Source organism: Hyla sarda, chromosome 3 (genome assembly GCF_029499605.1).
Source record: "Hyla sarda isolate aHylSar1 chromosome 3, aHylSar1.hap1, whole genome shotgun sequence".
NCBI classification, from domain to species: Eukaryota; Metazoa; Chordata; class Amphibia; order Anura; family Hylidae; genus Hyla; species Hyla sarda.
Window position 1 is genome coordinate 226,155,983 of NC_079191.1, and position 20,754 is coordinate 226,176,736.

At 40.2% G+C, this 20,754-nt stretch overlaps 1 protein-coding gene across 6 annotated transcripts in view; it reads right to left on the minus strand.

Annotated features, from left to right (window-relative positions):
* Positions 1 to 256: 256 nt before the first annotated feature.
* FAXC (failed axon connections homolog, metaxin like GST domain containing) overlaps positions 257 to 20,754 on the minus strand; it is a 43,699-nt gene continuing 23,201 nt past the window's right edge. For all 6 annotated transcript variants that reach the window (XM_056566160.1, XM_056566165.1, XM_056566163.1 and 3 more), the window contains exons 3-6: positions 19,537 to 19,733; positions 18,745 to 18,962; positions 15,322 to 15,438; positions 257 to 1,416 (exon numbers count right to left, since the gene is read on the minus strand). In XM_056566160.1, the coding sequence (XP_056422135.1) occupies positions 1,127 to 1,416; positions 15,322 to 15,438; positions 18,745 to 18,962; positions 19,537 to 19,733 (822 nt within the window). In that variant the 3' untranslated portion in view covers positions 257 to 1,126. The remainder of the gene's footprint in view (positions 1,417 to 15,321; positions 15,439 to 18,744; positions 18,963 to 19,536; positions 19,734 to 20,754) is intronic.

Below are 20,754 nucleotides of genomic sequence, written 5' to 3' on the forward strand. Positions count from 1 at the left end.
TACATACAGGCTGTAGCGGTCCGGGGTCCAGCAATGTACCGATGACAGCTGCGGGGTGCTTGTAATCCAGATGAAGAATCAATGCATCACAAACACAAGAAAACAATATAATACACTCACCGCAATGTATGTGTCTACGAGCCCAGAAGTCCAGGGTCACAGGGAGGCATCCCGAGATGTACCGCAGCGCCCAGAGGCAACGCCAGCCATGAAACGGCTGGCGTTGCCTCTGGGCGCTTCGGTACATCTTGGGATGCCTCCCTGTGACCCCGGACTTCTGGGCTTGTAGACACATACCTAGCGGTGAGTACATTCTACTATGTACTAGGTGGACCACTGTGAGGAGGAGTCTCTAGGTTCACACAAACAGAATATCCACCTGGAATTGTTGCCGGAGATCCCTAAAGCAGTCGACGCTAGGACTGCGCATATCCACAAAAGAATGATCCGCTCAGAAAGGCATTGCCGTCTAAGGGGATGGCAATGCAGTCCACAGGGTCCTAGCACTGACTGCTGTTGGCAATGGCCACCCTCAGGAGATCCAGATGAAGATTTTGTTTGTTTGAACCCAGCCTAAGTAAAAATACATAAATAAATAAAACTAACAATGATTTAAGACACTGATATACATGTGCATAAAACCAGCATTAGGATTGATGGTACCTACTGCAACAATAATATGTCTTCCCAGTAATAGCAACAATAGTGCAAGCTATACACTTACTATGGATCACCATACTGACAGAACTCACATTCATAGGACTTTGTTTCGTTTAACATTTTTGGCTACGGTGCTATAGACACTTCAGCTACAAAAGTTGAATTCCTCGATTAACCACTTAAATGCCGGCACCAATGGTAGCGAGACATCCGGAATAGTTATGATCAAGTTTTAAAGGCGTAGATTGAAAAATCAGGTAACACACAACAATAATGGAATATTCAAATGTTTAACATCTTAGCAACCTGTGCATGTTTTAACAAAGCAGACTGTATGTTCTAGTTGCATTGTCCTGACAGATATAAGGCTTTTATAGACCAATGATGTGTGCAAAACCTGGACTGTCATACTAATGTTAGGACAGGGTTCTACCAAGTGACTCTCACAAAAGAGAGGCTGTGTGCTTCACTTGCATTGCTCATGATCTGTCAATTCATCCATTTCCAAGTCTGAGTCAAAGAGCGAATGTCCTGTAAAATCAGTATCTGGCGTTCGAGAAATGCTGTTTTCTGTCCCCTCGTCGTCAAAAGTTCCTGTCCTTGAATAAAAGCTGAAGTCTTGCAGGGGAGTGTGTGTCTTGGTGTCTTCTCCGCTGTCATCGGTTTCGTATACTGAGTTGTCATTGTCATCGTGCCACTCTGGCCAGAATTTCCTTCTTATTCTTTCACAGTACATGGCAAGATTGATAAGTTCCCCTGCAAGGAAGAATAACACCAAAGGAGTACGTAAGAAAATAAATAAAGAGTTTTAAACTGCAACGGCCTTGCACTCTTCATAACCTACAACATACTATGGCAACATTATTGGTTCATTCATGTCCCACCGCAGGGGTGAGATGAAGGCTGCTTGGGAATTCAGACAATATGGTTTGGTGTCAGCAAAGAATAATGGACACCTGATCACTCATGCATGTGTGCTATTTACTTACCGTTTATGTCCAGCTAGTCATATATATATATATATATATATATAAACGGTGTGTATATGGAAAGCTTGGTACAATAAATCTTGCATATGATTATATGAATAAGTATCGATATTATTCATCCTTTCTTGTGATTTTTAGATTATGCATATGAGTATTCACATTATGATGGTACATATCTTGCAGGAAATGATGTGTTATCACGTGACCATTAGCCGTGTGTTATCATGTGACCATTCTCCATGTGTTATCATGTGACCATCCTCCATTGAATTAAAGTCAGCTGCAGGGATGTATTAGCCAGATCTACGGTTAGAGGTACTCCGGTGGAAAACTTTTCTTTTTTTTTTTTATCGTCTGGTGCCAGAAAAAAAAAAAAAATTATATATAAAAATCTTAATCCTTCTAGTACTTATCAGTTGCTGTATAATACGGAGGAAGTTCTTTTCTTTCTGAGTTTCTTTTGTCTCACCCCAGTGCTCTCTGCTGACACTTCTGTCCATTTTAGGAACTGTCCAGAGCAGGAGAGCTTTGCTATGGGGATATCCTCCTGCTCTGAACAGTTCCTAAAATGGAAAGAGGAGTCAGCAGAAAGCACTGTGGTCAGACAGAAAAGAAATTCAAAAATAAAAGAACTTTCTCTGGAGCATACAGCAGCTGATAAGTACTAGAAGGATTAAGATTTTTTTAATAGAAGTAATTTAAAAATCTAAAAAATTGGGGTATGTGCAGCTCACAAAATAAATTAGTCGAGGCTATATGGAAAGTATTTATACCAAAAAATACAGATATAAAGTAATTTATAGAGAAAAAAAGGGTACCAAAAGCCTCTAGACTAATACCATAAATGGTACATGATGATAAAAATACAAAGGAATAGAGTCGGACTGTGCTTCACTTTAATTTAAAAATCTGTTTAAGTTTCTGGTACCAATTGATTTAAAAAAAAATTGTTTTCGACATGTGTACCCCTTTAAGGTCTTTTAGGCCAAAACAAGTCAGCTCTTGTGTGTTCTGTACCTATATGTTGGTGGACTATTTACTTTAATGTGATTCAATAAATGTCAAGTTTTATTAAGACCTTCGAGCTGTACTTTCTTCCTGGTTTTCATCTATTGCCTGGCCCAATTTTGGGTTTATACGTGCTGGATAGTCTTGCCATAACCAAAAAATGAGAGCTGGTTCTGGTGTGTGCTGTTATGCATTAGACTGTCATGACCCTAATGTTACATATATTTATATATATTATAAATATGTATCCTGTAGACAAACAGCTGCTTGCAAGTGCTTTCCATCAACAACATTAAAAATTTAGAACATATAAAATCTAGATAGATAAATAGATAGAGATGATAGATAGATATAGATAGATGATAGATTTAAGAGATAGATAGAAAGATAATAGATAGATAGATAGATAGATAGGTGGATCCCGGTACCGCATCCTATCCGGTACCTTTGTATATAAGTCCCCATAGCCAGAGTCCCTAGGACGTCGGGGTTCTTCTTAACTAGCCCGCCCCTAGTCACCTCTCATCTAGGTATTAGTTATCCAATAATTCTTTAGGATTTGTATATATGTAGGATTGTACAAGTGTATATAAATGGTTAATTACTTATGCATAGCGTAACAGGACCTGCGGATCACGTGATCAGGTAGACTCTATGGTTTTATGCTTGAGGACCTTTGGAGGACCCTCTGACGTTTATCTTCCATCACTCCTTGTAATGGTGAGTGACAGTTAATTGGACCAGTAAAAACAGCCCTGCCCATATAAGGGAGCGGCGGCCATTGCTCATTCTCTTTCCGTGTGGGCTGTTGATGGAGAAGGCTTTGCGCTGCTGTCATCAGTGACTTTAGGCCTGAGCCTTGCGGCGACGGCTGATATCTGCTAAATTGTGAGTGTGTCAATCCTTAAACACTCTGCAAGATCACCGGACCTTATCTATCCCCTAAATCCGGACGGGTCTTCAGAGACTTTTATGAGAAGTCAAGGTCCGCAACAACTGTCAGTCATTGCACTAGATAGAGACTGTATTCCTGAGACTGTTACTGTTCATTGGATGTACCGCAAGCATTTAGGTAAAGTTATCCAAGTTCAACTACCTTGTGGACCTTCAGTCATTTTATGCATGCACCTATCGTTACTGGGAAGGGCGGCGATAGGCCGGAGAATTACCTCAGCATACTAGCCCTCAGCCTGGCATCCCGAACTATAGGGTTAACATTAACCTCTCATCTACCGAAACAACACCCCAACTACCATACACCCCCCAAGGGCTACCATAGATAGATATGAGAGATAGATAGAAAGATAATAGATAGATAGATGATAGATTTAAGAGATAGATAGATGATAGATAGATATGAGAGATAGATAGATAGAAAGATAATAGATAGATGGATAGATGAGAGATAGATATGAGAGATAGATAGATAGATAGATAAGATAGATGATCGTTGAATAGATAGATAGATCATAGATGAATATATAATACATAAATGGATAGATGGATATTTAATACATAAATAGATAGATATATAATAGATAGATAGATGATAGATAGATGATAGACAGACAGAGCGAGTAGTGAACTAACCACAGCACTCAAAAAATGCACATACAACAATATTTATTTACCCATAGAAAAAAAATTTCAGCCCAGCCGAGAACAAGGACCATAGTCTCCTGTCAGAATGGAATGTTGGGACATGCCTGTCATCGCTCTATGTCTTTTCTATGGGAGCCACAGACACAGCTAAACACTGACTTTAGCTATTTCCAGCAGCCTAAACAGATGGTTATCTGCTTTGCCAGTTGGAACAACCTCTTTATGAATCTGCCAGTGTAGCTGCTGCCCAAGCGCTGCATGTAGAAATCTACGCTAACTTCAAAATAGTGTAGACTTTCACTATAGCTCACACCAATTAGGGCTTATTCACACTGTGGGCGTGTCCCGCTAAAGGGAGCTTGGTCAGCCAGTCTTATTATTTTTCCTCGGTTCGACTCTTGTAAAATACCAGACACCCGACAGACCCCAAGTCAATTAAAGTCAATGGGATTCGTTGGGACCTGGCAGTATCATTAGTGGTCAAACCCGTTCTGGGTTCATTCAGTGAGGAAAAAAAAGAGACAAACAGACTCTGAACGGGTCGGAGGACAACGGCAGTGTAAACCTATTTATACTAAGAAATATAAAAGATTTAGAAGCTCACACCACTAAAGGAATTATATACCAAGGTAGCCTGTGTTGCATGTACCCGTCGTGCCAAAAATAGATTGTGTAAAAAAAATAACTGGGAAAAAAAAGTGGAAAACAGTCCTCTAGAGCAGTGTTTCCAAATCAGGGTGACTCCAGCTGTATCAAAACTACAACTCCAATGGCTGTCCAGGCATGCAGTTGTAGTTTTGCAACAGCTGGAGGCACGCTTGATTGGAAAACACTGTGCTACACTATTGTGATACAGGGATGATAACTGTTTCCCAACCAGAGTGCCTCCAGCTGCTGCAAAGCTACAACGCCCAGCATGCCCGGACAGCCGTTGGCTGTCCGGGCATGCTGGGAGTTGTAGTTTTTTTCAACAGCCGGGGGGTATCCTGGTTGGGAAACGCTGCTCTAGAGGACTATTTATACTATGAAAACACCAGATGACCACTTATTAAGTATAAAAAATATCATTATTGATAACTCCATAATAAAAACATGTATGGTGCTCAGTAAAAATTCAGACAACAAATAGCCAGGAGAATACTTAAATTGACTATATAGTACACTCCATAATAGGATAATAAAACAGCACTGCGGAGGTACCTAGGGCCACCACAAGGTGCTGGTATAGCAGGAGCTGTGCAGATATATAACAATTATAAATTATTATATACGAGTACAATAACAATAAGGTAGGATTTGATGACACCAGAAAGGTAGAGGTACATACAAAGTAAAACCACTATGGGCTATAGCCTCTAAATCTCCTCTTTAGATGTCAAAGTACATAAGAAATGCAATAACCAAAGCTCATATATAAAGCTACTACAGCTCACCCATAATGTATGAGTTAGTGTTCTCCCGGACCCCGAGCGCACTTTCGCTCCTTCCTCAGGGGGCAGTGTAAACCTAGCCTAACTGGCATGAGCTATAGCGTAGACCGATCAAAAAGTATTAAAGATTTGCACCAATAAGCTTGCTGCAAAACTTTGCTACTTTTTCATGCCAAAAACATAATAAACATGAATTCCAGTAATTTTTTTATTGTTAGCTCCATTTAGATTATAAGAAAAAAAAATTTCACGGGTCCCTGATGCAGGAAGTGGAGTTTGTTTTCCCTGAAAAAGACGCTAACATCTTTTACATATCAGATACCTGTCAGAATAAGGAAATATAAGCTGTAAATCCAAAGACATTTGTTTAATAACAATGTAATGTCTTCTCTTTTCAAGCTGATTTCTATGAAAGGAACCATTGGGGAGATTTATCAAAACCTGTGCAGAGGAAGAGTGATGCAGTTGCCCATAGCAACCAATCAGATCGCTTCTTTCATTTTCCACAGGCCTCTTTAGAGGCCTGTGGAAAATGAAAGAAGCAATCTGATTGGTTGCTATGGGCAACTGCACCACTCTTCCTCTGCACAGGTTTTGATAAATCTCCCCCCATATGACTATCAAATCCTGATGTCACAAATGAACTAAACCCTGTATGGCAAGTTCTGGTCACTGACATGGGGGGGGGGGTAGAGAATTATCAAAACATGTCCAGAGGAAAAGTTGCCCAGTTGCCCATAGCAACTAATCAGATTGTTTCTTTCATTTTTAACAAGGCCTCTGCAAAATGAAAGGAGGGATCTGATTGGTTGCTATGGGCAACTGGTCAACTTTTCCTCTGAACAGGTTTTGATAAATCTCCCCCATAGTGATTTACCCTCTACAGCAGTGTTTTCCCAAGAACATGTCTTCAGGTGGAGAAACACTCCGGAAAACACTGCTGGACAGCAATAGATTCCATCAGGTCTCTGGACAGTGGGAGGAAGAGGAGTGAAGATTCTAAGTGACTGCGAAGGAGAGCGGCGGTGTATACATCAGTATATAAAACATTTAGTACCTTTTTACTATAAAAGGAATATTAGTCTTTTAATGTGACACGTAGATACTGCAGGCAGGGTACTGTGTAACTGACCATTTGTTCACAAATTAAATTGTACTTTTACAATTCAACACTAGATGGCAGTAAAGAATCACAAAACATAAATGGCCTTAAAAGCAATTTACCAGTTTCCAATTTACCCCCATTGCTTTCAAGTACTATTTTTTTTTATATGTAAACCTTCATATCCCTATGTGTAATGTGTTGCTGCTTGCTGTTGTCTCCTAGCTGTTTCCCACTATTTATATTTTCCCCTGTTGCCCGTTTGTTGCTGATGGGCAAAAGATTGAGGCAGCGCCACCTGTCCATGTCAGTTGTAAGAGGAGATGCCCTCCCTGTCAGTGTTTCAGGGCATCAGTAAATATTGTCTCATTGGGGAAGGTGTACTAATGGACCAGAAAGTTGAGAAAAGGGGGCAGAATGTAGCTTAAGAGAAGAGAGTTAGTGTTAGAGCATGACAGGGTTCACATGTAGTGCCTGTGGGAAATGTTGGGAATGTGCCAAGCAGGCCCACAGACATCCATCGTGAGAATAACTGGTGGGTTAGGAAGCAGTGTGACGCCCCCACTGAACCCCAGATATAGCTGGGTAAAGCGCGGCAGCATGCTCCATTCCCTGAGTCAGTTATGTTGCAAGTGACAGGCTCCATAGAGTATAATGGAAGCCATCATCTGCAATTAGCACAGGGCCAGAGAGTGAAGCATGCCTATCCCCACTTATCAATTTTTTGGACATGTCAGCATAACAGTAACACTTTAAGGCCCACTAAGAGGCCTATAAATGTATATTTAGCAGGGCGAGTAGACTGATGATGTCAAGAGTATCAGTGACCATATAAAGTAAAAGTGAGAATATAAAAATAAGAATAGTGAGCTTTGAGGAACTGGCAGTGGGCAACCGCTTTTGTGGGCAACAGGTGCAACCCTAAAACTTGTGTATTAAGTGAACAATAGGACAAGTCAGGATCAACAGTCTCTTTGGCACAATCCAACTCTGGCTTAGGCCACTGTTGTGAAAAATAAGTTACTTGTTCAACCACAATGGTCTGCATCATTCCGAGAGAAGCCCCAACTACAGAGATATTGGGGGACATGTATGAAAGATTTTACCCCTGTTTTGTGTGTATTTTTTTGCGCAAAATTTTGCGCAAGCCCTTTTTTTTGCGCACGTTTTGGTAGAGCATGTCCTCCAGATGTGGCTGAATCAGGGTACCTTGGAGTGACATCTATAGTACACATGGATTTATTACCTGCGTTCTTTTCCTTTGCACCAAAAATTTTGACGCAAGTGCGTCTTTTTCCCCGCAAATATAAGCCAACTTTAACTGCACGTAGCAATCCTTTCTCTTTCTGAAGGAAAGTTCTACTAAGGAACCACCAGAATTTTTTCACTTTCCGATCTCAATTCCTCATTTGGTTTGCTTTATATTGCTTTTTACTCCTTGGTTATTCCAAAGCACTTTTAAAATAATTTGCATATAGAATATTTGTTTCCAGTTCAGTTATTGATTAGATCACTTGTATATTGTTATTTTATGATCCAACAATTTAATACATTTACATAGGAAATGTTTGATATCTTACTTATCATTGAACAAGCTCCGTCACATTAAAATAGCTTTGTAATCCACTTAACACTGTAGATCATTCTTCTTTTATTTTTACAATTTACTGCTTTCCGTTATACTTTTCCCCAGCGCCCGGTAAGATGGTGGCGATCACTGATAGTCAGCCATCTTACCATGTGACCACGGGGGGTTTCATCCCCCCCCCCCCCCCCCACAGCGATCGCTGCTATCAGCTAGTAAAATCTGACTAGCTGATAGCAGCGTTTCGCTATCAGAATACTTAGCAGCGCGGTGTGTGAGCCGGATCACGGGGATCGGGACACACACCGCTCTGCTAAGTGTCCCTTACCCGTCCCCCGGCGTCACTTACCCTGCCATGCGGTGTCCTGAGCAGATCCCGGTGCGAGCGGTGTCCTCCAGGTGGTCCCGGGGGTGGTGCATCCCGGCGGTGAGTTTCAGGCAGCAGTGCGGCATCTTCATTGGCAGCAGTGAGATCGCTGTAAAGCGATCTCACTGCTGCCTCTGGGAGTTTCAAAACTGCAACTCCCAGCATGCCCAGACAGCCTTTGGCTTTCTGGGCATGCTGGGAGTTGTAGTTTTGCAACATCTGGAGGGCCACAGTTTGGAGACCACTGTATAATGGTCTCCAATCTGTGCTCTTCCAGATGTTCCAAAATTACAAATCTCAGCATGCCCACTCTCTGTCGAGGCATGCTGGGAGTTGTAGTTCTGTAACATCTGGAAGACCACAGATTGGAGACCATTATACAGTGGTCTACAAACTGTGGACCTCCAGCTGTTGCAAATCTACAACTCCCAGCATGCCCAGACTGCCCAAGCATGCTGGGAGTTGTAGTTCGTCAACATCTGACCCTTCAGATATTGCCGAAATACAACTTCCAGCATGTCTGGCCATGCTGGGAATTATAGTTTTGCAACAGCTGGAGGCACACTAGTTGGCAAACATTGTTCGTTTCCTAACTCTTTTTCCCAACCCGTGTGCCTCCAGCTGTGCCTCCAAACTATAACGCCCAGCCTGCACTGACAGACCATGCATGCTGGGAATTGAAGTTGTGCAACAGCTGGAGGCACACTGGTTTGGAAACACTAAGTTAAGTAAAAAACTTTCAAGTATTTTGCAACCAGTGTGCCTTCAGCTGTTGCATAACTACAACCCTCAGCATGCACGGACTGCCAAAGGGCATGCTGGGAGTTGTAGCAGTATGCCTCCAGCTGTTGCATAACTACAAGTTCCAGCATGTCCTTCTGCTGTCACTGCATGCTGAGATTTGAAGTTTTTGCAACAGCTGAGGGCACACTGGTTGTGAAACACTGAGTCTGTTTCCGTGTTTCGCAACCAGTGTGCCTCCAGCTGTTATTGAGATGCAGCAAACTCGCTGTGAACCCCCGCCCGTGTGACTGTACCCCCGCCCGTGTGACTGTACCATACACTACACTTGAATAAAATAAGTAAAAAACACTATATATACACATACCGCTACACAGCCCCCCTCCCCTCCCCAATAAATATGAACAACGTCTGGTACGGCACTGTTTCCAAAATGGAGCCTCCAGCTGTTGCAAAACAACAACTCCCAGTATTGCCGGACAGCCATTTACTGTCCAGGCATGTTGGGAGTTTTGCAACAGCTGGAGCCACCCTGTTTGGGAAACACTGGCATAGAATACCCATATGTCCACCCCTATGCAAAACCCTAATTTAGGCCTCAAATGCGCATGGCGGTCTCTCACTTTGGAGACCTGTCGTATTTCAAGGCAACATTTTAGGGTCACATATGGGGTATCGCCATACTCGGGAGAAATTGCCTTACAGATTTTGGGGGCTTTTTCTCCTTTTACCCATTATGAAAAGGAACAGTTGGAGTCTACACCAGTATGTTAGTGTATAAAAATTAAATTATTTACACTGACATGCAGGTGTTGATGATACTCCTTGACAAAGCCGGTCACGGTGAAACGCGTTGGAGGTGATTGCAGGGACGTGGAACCTATCTTCTTTTTACATGTGGGGTCAAGTATTTACATTCTGACACCTTCACTTTTAGCACCTTATTTTTGTTCTCTTGCACTGCTCTTTTGCTTTTTTACATCTATTGTATACACTTATATTTCTGTGTTGCACATTGCACTTTATGCATATTTATTTTTAAGGTTAAACACACTTTTTATGCTTTAATCAGAGTGTCACATTGCACGTATTTTATAGCAACAGGTGCTTTTATGATCCACTGGTGATCAGTTGACCCCAACACTTACGCTTTTCTTTTTTACATCCTTTTTTACATCCTTTTCCCGTCCCTGCTATCCTTTGCATTTTTTAAGTTCATTTATTTACATATATATATATATATATATATATATATATATATATAAAATATTTTTTTAAATAATTATACACATTATCAAATTGCGCTAATGATTACTATTTTTATGTATGTTATACAGCTATATATTATTACCAATCTTTTTTGCTTGTGTATGACATATGTATTTTTTGTAAAATAAAATCATATTTATTAAACTTGATGGCTATTGATTTATCAGATTAATATATTTCTTATTCATTCTATTATATACATCTTTTATTTTTGGTGGGTTTACCCTATACGCTGTAGTGGCGTATTTATAGGTTTTTTAGTGGTTGTTTTGGGTTTTCCCCAATTTTATTTAGACCACAGTATATAGGACTTTTTTTAGGTTGTTGACATGCAGGTGTTGCCGCATACTTCACATTTTCACAAGAGGTAAATGGGGAAAAAAGATCCCCATTTTTTGGGACACAATTTAGCCAGAGTACGGAGATACCACATATGTGGGCGCAAAGTGCTCTGCGGGCGCACAACAAGGCCCATAAGGTAGAGTGCACCATGTACATTTGAGGTGATTTGCACAGGGGTGTCACAGATGTTAAATGAAGAATAAGGACATTGGTATAATTGATGTGTTATAATTGGGTGCAAAAAGTGGTATTATTGTGAGATTAAAACTCTACATAATGAAGAAAAAAAATTCTAAAACTAATAACGAGGACACATTTACTGTTTAGGTGCAGAATCGCTGCAGACAAAGCTCCTACTAAATAGAGCTGCGGTGTAAATTTATGCTCTGAGGAGAATTCTAAATTTAAACGCAATTAAAAAAAGTAGCTGCACAAGAATGATAAATTTAACGCAGCTGCGCCAAATTTAGACAACAGGCAGAGGGGTAAAAAACTTCTATTATACACTGGAAATGATACATGTCCCCCAATGTCTTTTCCACCTTTTCAAAGGGAGGGGGAGTTTCCCTCTTGAGCCTGCACTTTGCTGACTCACTGCTCTGGGGTGTCTGGCAGCCCTGCTCTTTAACCATTTCCTCTCCGGTTTCATGCTGTACACACACACACACACACACACACACAATGATTATTGGGGATTGCCTGTACTCTAACACCAAAGACAATATGGTGAGTGTATAACTTACATCTTCCTATGTCATTCATGTGTACCATCCTTTGCCAGTCCTATAATGCTGGGACTTGTAGTTTTGGAATAGTTGGAGGTACAGTGTTTGGATAACTCTTTTTACAGCAGTGTTGAATTAAGCTGTGTGCCTACAGCTTTTGCAAAACTACAACTCCCAGCATGCCCAGATATCCTTTGACTGTCCAGGCATGCTTGGAGTTGTAGTTTGCAACAGCTAGAGGCACATGATTGGTAAAACTCAGCGTTACAGCAGTGTTGCTGCAAGCTGTGTTCCTTCTGCAGCCTTGTCAATCAACCATCTCTTGTCCATGACCCTTGGACACACTCATGCTGCTGTGGGACTCAGTGTCCACGGAGGTATGGGGACCCCTCGTGGTGGGATTTTCAAAGGCAGTTTTCTTAAATAAAATTTGAAAATTGTTTAAAGAAGTATATTATATTATTGTTTTGAAAAAATGTAGGGAGGTAGCTGCAACCGAAAATGTGATTATATGGAATTATCTGCAAGATGAGTACTCACGCCAAGGTTGTGTATCCCATACAACCTTATTTACAATGTAAGAGAAGTGTATACAGTAACCCCCCGACCTACGATGGCCCCGACATATGATAAAATCGACATACGATGGCCTCTCAGAGGCCATCGCATGTCGATGTCAGCATTGACATACGATGCTTTTATATGTCGGGGCCATCGCATTAACTGCTATCCGACAGCGCAAAATGCTTAAGCTGCTGTCGGATAGCAGTTTAAGCATCCCTGGCAGGTTCGCTTACCTATTCCCGCTGCTGCGGGTCCACGTCGCGATCCTCCGGTGTCTTGCGCATCTTCTCCATGGTCCGGGCCCTGCTTTCCGGCGTCGTTATTACGTCACTACGCACGCCGCGCCGGCGCAGCAGCGTAATAACGTCACCAGAAAGCGAGGCCCGGACCCTGCAGAAGAAGCCAGAGGATCGCGAAGAAGACACCGGAGCAGCGGGACAGCATCGGGAGCCCCTGGGACAGCATCGGGAGCGGTGAGGACCTGGTCCGGAGAGACGGGGACAGGTGAGTACAGCTTCCTATACTTTACATTGCACGGATCCCTCAACATACGATGGATTCGACAAACGATGGGTCGTTTGGAACGAATTATCATCGTATGTTGAGGGACCACTGTATATGGATATTTATACTGATTGCGTATTTTCTCAAATCTGGACTTATATAGTTAGTTTAATACTAAATAGTTATAAATAAATTTATAAATAAATGTATTTATTTATAAATGTATTTATTTATATGTACCAACACATATAAATAAATGTATTTATAACTATTTAGTATTAAACTAACTATATAAGTCCAGATTTGAGAAAATACGCAATCAGTATATATATCCATATATACACCTCTTTTATTATTGTTTTGCCAAGAAGTTTTTACTATTACTCCCTCAACTACAATCCTCCCTTCCCTAACACCCTTTGAGGCTATTTGTAAAAATTATACTTCAACTTGAGGTCTTATTTCCAACATTTACTTTCTTTTGCTCACACCTAAGGCCTCCCCTGAAATCTGCCCCTCATACATGGATAAATGGGAAGTGTATTTGGGACGGAGGTTCTCCATTAATCAGTGGCAAATTATTTGGTCGAATGCAGCCAAATCCTCTGTCTGTACCATTTATAAGGAAAATCCATACAAAATACTTACATTTTGGTATCATACCCCAGAATTGCTCCTCCGCATGTTTCCCCAAACATCCTCACTATGTTGGAGATGCCAGTCTTCAATTGGCACACTAATGCATGTTTTTTGGGACTGTCCTTCCCTCACTGATTACTGGATCAAAATCCAAAATCTTATCAGGTGGATTTTAGGGATTGTAATTCCCTTGGAACCTGCAACATTCCTCCTTCACATACTACCCAGGGAACTGACTTACATACAATTTACACTTCTGCTACACATATTGACAGCAGCTAAATTCGTAATGGCATGCAGGTGGAGAAATACTGCACCCCCACCAGTCAGTGCACTACTAGATCGAATCGAAGGAGAATGGAATACAATTGATAACACCTTGATTTCATAGAATTTGGCAGAGGTGGGAAGTATGATGTATGTGGGGGGGGGGGGTTGTTGATTTACTCGTTGTGGCTGTGGAGAGGACCATGAGATTTTGGTCTTCTCCTTTTCTTCTTTTTTATTTATTTATTTTTTCCCTTTTTATTATTTTTTTTTTTTGTCTCTCATTTTCTAAGGTTGACATATTTTTCACCCTACGAATCTACATATTTATCATGAATATAATGGTAAATATTAAATGTTGGATGCTGGTACGAACCTCTGTTATCAGTATTCAGCCATGTCATTATAATTACTAGTGATGAGCGGCATTGGCCATATTCGAATTTGAGATATTTTGCGAATATATAGATGAATATTCGCATATGTGAATATTTGCATATTCGCGTATTTGAGGAAGAAAACAGTAAGTCGGTGGGCAACTTTCCTATTGGTTGCTAGGGATGTTGTTGATAACCTCTGACAAGTGTATTTGCATCATTCTAATTGGCCCACAAGTGAAAAGGAATATGCAAATATTCACATATGCGGAAAAACGAATATTCGAAATTTTGAATATATAGTGAATATGTTCACAATATTCACGAATTTGCGATAAAAATTTGAAATGCGAATATTCGCGCCCACCACTAATAATTACGGTCGCATGTAATAACTGCTCTCTCGTGTGTTACTGTGGAAAATTATTCTTTTTGTATGCACATATTCCTGATATGTCTTGTTGTATCTGTCTTATTTTTCTTGTCCTGGAAAATTGTTAAAAAGTTTTTATATTTGACAGTGCCCATTTAATCTTAACAGTGCCTGCATGTTCTGTTTTTAACTATTCCATTATCTGAAACCCCTTCAATAATGAACTTAAATGGGTTGCCCCATCTGCCTGTCTGTGGTCGCAAGAGGTTGTCGAAAAAGCCGGAAGCAGCTGAAATATAGTAGTCACACAATTTGTGTAACTCCTATTGACTACAACCCCTTTAAGTTCATTATTTAATGTGTTTCAGATAATTAAACAGTTATAATGAGAACATGCATGCGCTTTTAAGAGGTTTTTATAGGAACCACACAAAAATCTCTCCACATCTGCATTGGGCTCCCTTGTAGAATACATTTAATTAGTGGGAGCTGAGCAAGCGGCAATTTTTTTTTGTCTGGTAAGATCCTGCCAAATAGATGACACCAGAAGGACCCCATTTAAGTCAACTGTGCAACTGTGTTTGTTGTGAGACCGTCCATCTCCATCTGGCCCTGAAATAAGTCTGTGATGGAGGCCCTAAACTGATCCTCCAACAAAAAACACAAACGAACAAAGTTTAAGAGGTAGTCAATATGTAAATGGCTACAGTTGCACAATTTTGTCTTTACATAATATAACACTGCAGCTGGAACACTTCCCAATGCCCTTGTGTTTACCTTTTATTAGTCTCTCTGGTCTTGTTCCTGGCAAGGTCCACATTGCCTGTGCCAAATGTCCAAAGACAGTAGCATCTAAGGTTGAAAACTTTGGTCCCATGAGGTACTTTTTATCACCTAGACAAATAAAATATTGCATAAATAATTGAAAATGTGTCATTTCACTATTTTCTGCCACAGTAAGGAACAGTAAGCCCCCATTCACATATAAACAACTGATGCCAACTGATGCACTTTTGTCATCAGTTGAGGCATCAGTTGAGATAGGTTTAGGCTGAGCTGGACGCCTGCCTTAGTAAAGTCTAGTTATAGAATGCCTTACAAGAAAAGGTAGTAATGACATATACAATGACAATGTTCCAAAAGGGGTCTGGATGCTAATTTAATGAGTAATCATTTATATGACAAGTAAACCTAATTAAATGACCTGAAAAAAATAGTTCTTGATTTTATTAAGAGAAACTAAAATAGTTTACTATGTAGAAACAAAACACACTGTGATATAATGATGAGTTGTGCAAGTAACTACTATCCTAGACTGACAGCTAGGCAGAGATAAAGAGAGATAGGTAGATTGATAGATCTGTGGTGGCCCAGTACAGGAGTTGCACCCCTGTACCCTTGCTGCCCTGTCAGGTGGACTCTAGTGCAGTGTTCCCTGAGTGCCTCTTTAATCTATGTAATGTAAATGGTTAATTATACCTTGTGTTATCTATTATAATGTATTTATATATAGTGTTATGTGCCTTTAAATACTATTACCAAGTGTTGTAACCAAGGAAGGTACCAGTGATCACGTGACTAATAGGGTGACCTATGGGACCACGCCAGAGTCTCCCTCATATAAACCCTGGGGAGGAGCTAGCTAGGGAGTTCTAAGCTCTGCTGAGGAACAGTCAAGACCTAGAGAGAGTCTGGTGTCCTGAGGAGACCCAAGCCTACCACGCAGCCTCGCTTCCACTAATCCAGTGCCCCACAGGTGAATGTCAAAACCTGGTAAGCTACATACAGGGTGAAGTCAGTCTAGTCAAGTCAGTCAGTCAGTCAGTCAAAATCAGTCTGCATAAAGTCAGTGTGGGCCAGCAGCAAATTGTCCAAATCCACTATAAGTCCCAGCAAGCCCTAGAGTCACTGGTCACCTCCATGGGCCTAACTAAGCTGTCAAGACTATTACACCTGTCTACTTCAGTAAAGCTGCCGTTGTTCCGTAACTTGGCATCAGAGTCATTATTTGCCCTGTGCCTAGCCCAGAATGCAGCGGCAAACCTTCGGGTGGTGCAGAGGTTAAACCACGCCCTGGTGTCACAAATACAAAGGATTAATGCCATCTGCCCTCATCACACCCTCACCACAGATAGATAGATAATAGATAGATGATAGATAGATAGATAGGATAATAAAAGCTGATGGCAAAGAAAAGTATGCATGATGGCTCATTGACTATGTAATACTACATTCCTTTAGCTAAAATAAACTAGTGATCTACTAATTCAAAAAAGCTGCCTCTACTATGCATTGTTAATGAGTACACTTTAATATGGCGTTTGATATTTAACTGTATGTCTTTCAGATATGCTTGTCCGTAGGCAAAGGGCCAGGAGAACTCAAACTCTCCCAAATATGTGGATACAATATTGACTTAAATGCTGTTCATCTCCATAGAAAATAACGTGTGCTATTAGACAGTACTGAACTTTTTAGGAATGACCAGGTGCAACATAACAGACATAAGATAGCTGAGTTCTATTGCCGTGTTTTATACTACTATTTCCTATGCTGCCTATCTCGGTAGGCTAGATTAATAGTAGCTTAAGTAATCCCCTCCATATCTGTCCTACCCATATTCAAATACAGCATGCTCCATATTAGGGATCTGTAGAAGTCCAAAACAAAGCAGACAAATAACTATACCAATAATTAGGACTTTATTTTCTTTAACAAAACATTGAGGAACTAGAAATGTAGACAGAGCAATATGGTGCCGGCTCCTAGTAATGGTTCATTTCACCATCTCATTCTAATATTGGGGTAGTTTACTGGTGGAGCCCCAAGCCAAAGCAGCGTCCTATAATGTGTGGATAACTTGTCAGTGACTTTGAATCCCTCACTTCACTTGTAATGTAATCGTTCAACATAGAAAGTAATGACGAAATCATGGTCTGCTCTCCTCAATGTTCCCCATCTTATTTCTGTCAACATGAATATAATAAGTGGAATGGCTGACTACATTATAACCAACATTTCTCTGCATCTTTCTTATATTTTATGTTATTTAGTGGCTTTGATATACTGCCCAGTTACAGGCCCTTAAAGGGGTACTCCGGTGAAAACTTTTTTTTTTTTTTATGAATTGGTGGCAGAAAGTTACACAGAATTGTAAATTATTTATACTTAAAAATGTCAACCCTTCCAGTACTTAGCTGCTGTATGCTCGACAGGAAGTTCTTTTCAGTCTGCCAACAGTGCTCTCTACTGACACCTCTGTCCAGATCAGGAACTGTCCAGAGCAGGATAGGTTTGCTATGGGGATTTGCTCCTGCTCTGGACAGTTCCTGTTAAGGACAGATGTGTCAGCAGAAAGCACTGTGGTCAGACAGAAATTTTAAAAAGAAAAAAAAACTTCCTCTGGAGCATACAGCAGCTGACAAGTACTGGAAGGATTAAGATTTTTAAATAGAAGTCATTTAGAAATCTGTTTAACTTTCTTTCACCAGTTGATTTAACAAAAATAGTTTTCACCGGAGTACCCCTTTAATATATTTGTATTGCACCACACAACCTCAAAAAGCAAACTCCAGATATATGAGGGACATTTATCAATGTTTGCTTATGTATTCTTTTTTTTGTAATTTTTCCCTTACTTTTTTTTGCTTATGTGTGACGTATTTATCTACTGGTTTCAGCCTGTTGATAATTTTCTTTCACGTAAGCAATTTTTCCTTTTTTACTTTGGTAGTAGCATTTTCTGCTCCATGTTTAAGCTGGAGTAAATTTAGTCAATTTTTAACTCTGTTGCGCCTTTTTTTTGCGCAGTTGTGACTGTCGCAGTTAATAAATACCTGACTACCCGTAGTCCATTTTAAAATTATTACTACGTAGTTAATTTTTGGAAAACTTGCTTTTCTCGCTTTCCAGTCTAAATGTGGCACGAAAAATTGCGTAGTCGCAGTTGCGACAATTTTGCGACAATTATAGTAAAGAAAACCTGACTAAACCCGTTGATAAATGTCCATATATGTGATTATGTCCCTTCTCAAAAGATAAGAGAATGAAACCTGTATGAACAAGTAAGTAATAACAAAGGGTTCAAATAGAACACACTCCTAAAAATAGAATACCTCTGTATATTATTGCTAATAACAATAAGAAATTCTGAAATCTTCATATGAAAGGGAAAAATATGTAAGGTAATAAGAGTATTACCCAGAAGTCCAGCTAGTGATCTCATGTCTTTCTCCATTAACCTATAAATCTCTTCCTCTGAGAAGCGCCCAATACCCTGTCCATACATTTCACGTTTCACAATGCCTTTTGTAAGGTGGCACAAAATCCATTTCAACAAGTCACTAAGTGGTCCAGGAATGGAGATCATTTTCTGAGTCTCGTGTAGATTGTCCACCCATTGGCAATAGGCTAATGTCCTGCAATGAAAATAAATGCAAAAAAAAAAATCTGTTTTAGTGCCTGCATCTACCATGTGCCATATATAATCCCATACCATCCAGAACATAATCCTGTTCAGCTGCAGCATCATTTCTGTCCCAGCGGAAGCACAGTCTGGGACAAAGTCCAGTAAGTAAGGGTGGGACTAGCACTCCTCTGTGTCTCTATCAGACATATGTCTGAAAACAGAGAGGAGGGGTTTACAGAGCAGCCTACAGTGATAGGATGAAGAGACCCAGCACAGCACTGCAGACCAGGGGAGGAAGTGAATGCATGGGGAGTGATGGCAGGCTCGGTGCTTGCCTCGTACATGCCCTTCCTGAGCAGTGGATATCAGAATGATTGAGCAGCAGAATGAAGGGATTGGTGAGCCGAATACAGACACATAAAAAAGACATGTAAAGCATCTGCATGACCTAGTGATTAATATAAATAAGCATCATTTGTTTCTGTGATATAACAGGTATGCTTTCAGCCCTAGATAAAAACTGCTGCTGCTTTTGCAATCCTTTCAGCTATACCTGTGTTTAGCTGTGTGGCCCAAAGACTCACCAGTAGAAATGCTCCTCAACCATTTTAGTGACTGCTCTGGAAATGGCTCTTTCATGTGGATTGAGGTTTTTGTTCAAATTGACTCCAAGTTTTTCCTCTAAAAAGTCAATAATGAACTCAGTGCCAGAAACTCTTGTATGGTTGTATTCTATCCAAGGCATTTTCCCCTGAGGCGACAGCTTCCCATCAAAGTAGTTCTAAAACATAAACGGAGTATTAAGCTCTGCAACATGAAGCAAACTAGAAATACATATATACACCAACAATAAAGGAAAGCTATCCCAATTTCATAAATAAATACACATATATATGTATGTATGTATTGATGAAATTGTGATAGATTTCCTTTATTGTTATATATATATATATATATATATATATATATATATAGCACAATATAGGAAATCTTTTACAATTTCATCAATACAAATACTATCACAAAGGAACAATAAGGCTAGGTTTACCCTTGGTTTTTTTTGTGGCAAAAACGCCAATAAAAACGCCCATTCTGCCGCATGGCGTTTTTTTTTGTGAAAAAAAACGCTGCAGCCAGATGTTAGCTGCAAGTCAATAGGGAACTGCAAAATGCCAAATCCACTTGGCGTTTTTCAGTTTGGTGTTTTTTTTATCCTTTTGGCGTTTTTGGGCTCCTTGGCAGTTTTTAAAAAACGACCTCTTGTCTAGACTATGGCGATTTTTTGGGAAAATCTTGGTGTTTTTCTCCCATAGAAGTCTATGGGAGTGAAAAAACGCCAAGAAAAACGCCATGTGGGTTTTAACTTTGGCGTTTTTCAGGCGATTTTTATTCTCTTTTGGACTTTAGCCATCCAAAAAAGTGATCCCTTTTTTATTAAAATTGCGTAGGGTACCATTAAAAAATAATAAAAAGATACAGTAGTGATGGAAGAAATTGTATTTAACAAAATTTATCTTTTTTCTAACAAAATTTTAATAAATTTTTAAACAGGGATCAATTCATGTGGGCGGGTAGGGCACTAAAAATGTAGCCGACGATAATAAAAATGTAGTGTGTGTACTTTTTTTTTGTTACATTTTTTAGGAAGTACTACTACTCCCAGCATGGAACACATTGTTCCATGATGGGAGTAGTAGTTACCTGTACTAATTGAAAGATTGCCGGGGTCCCTTGCGATCCTCCTGTATAATGTATAGATGCGGCCACTCTTCTATGGTCCCCTGCACTGCCGTATATTATAT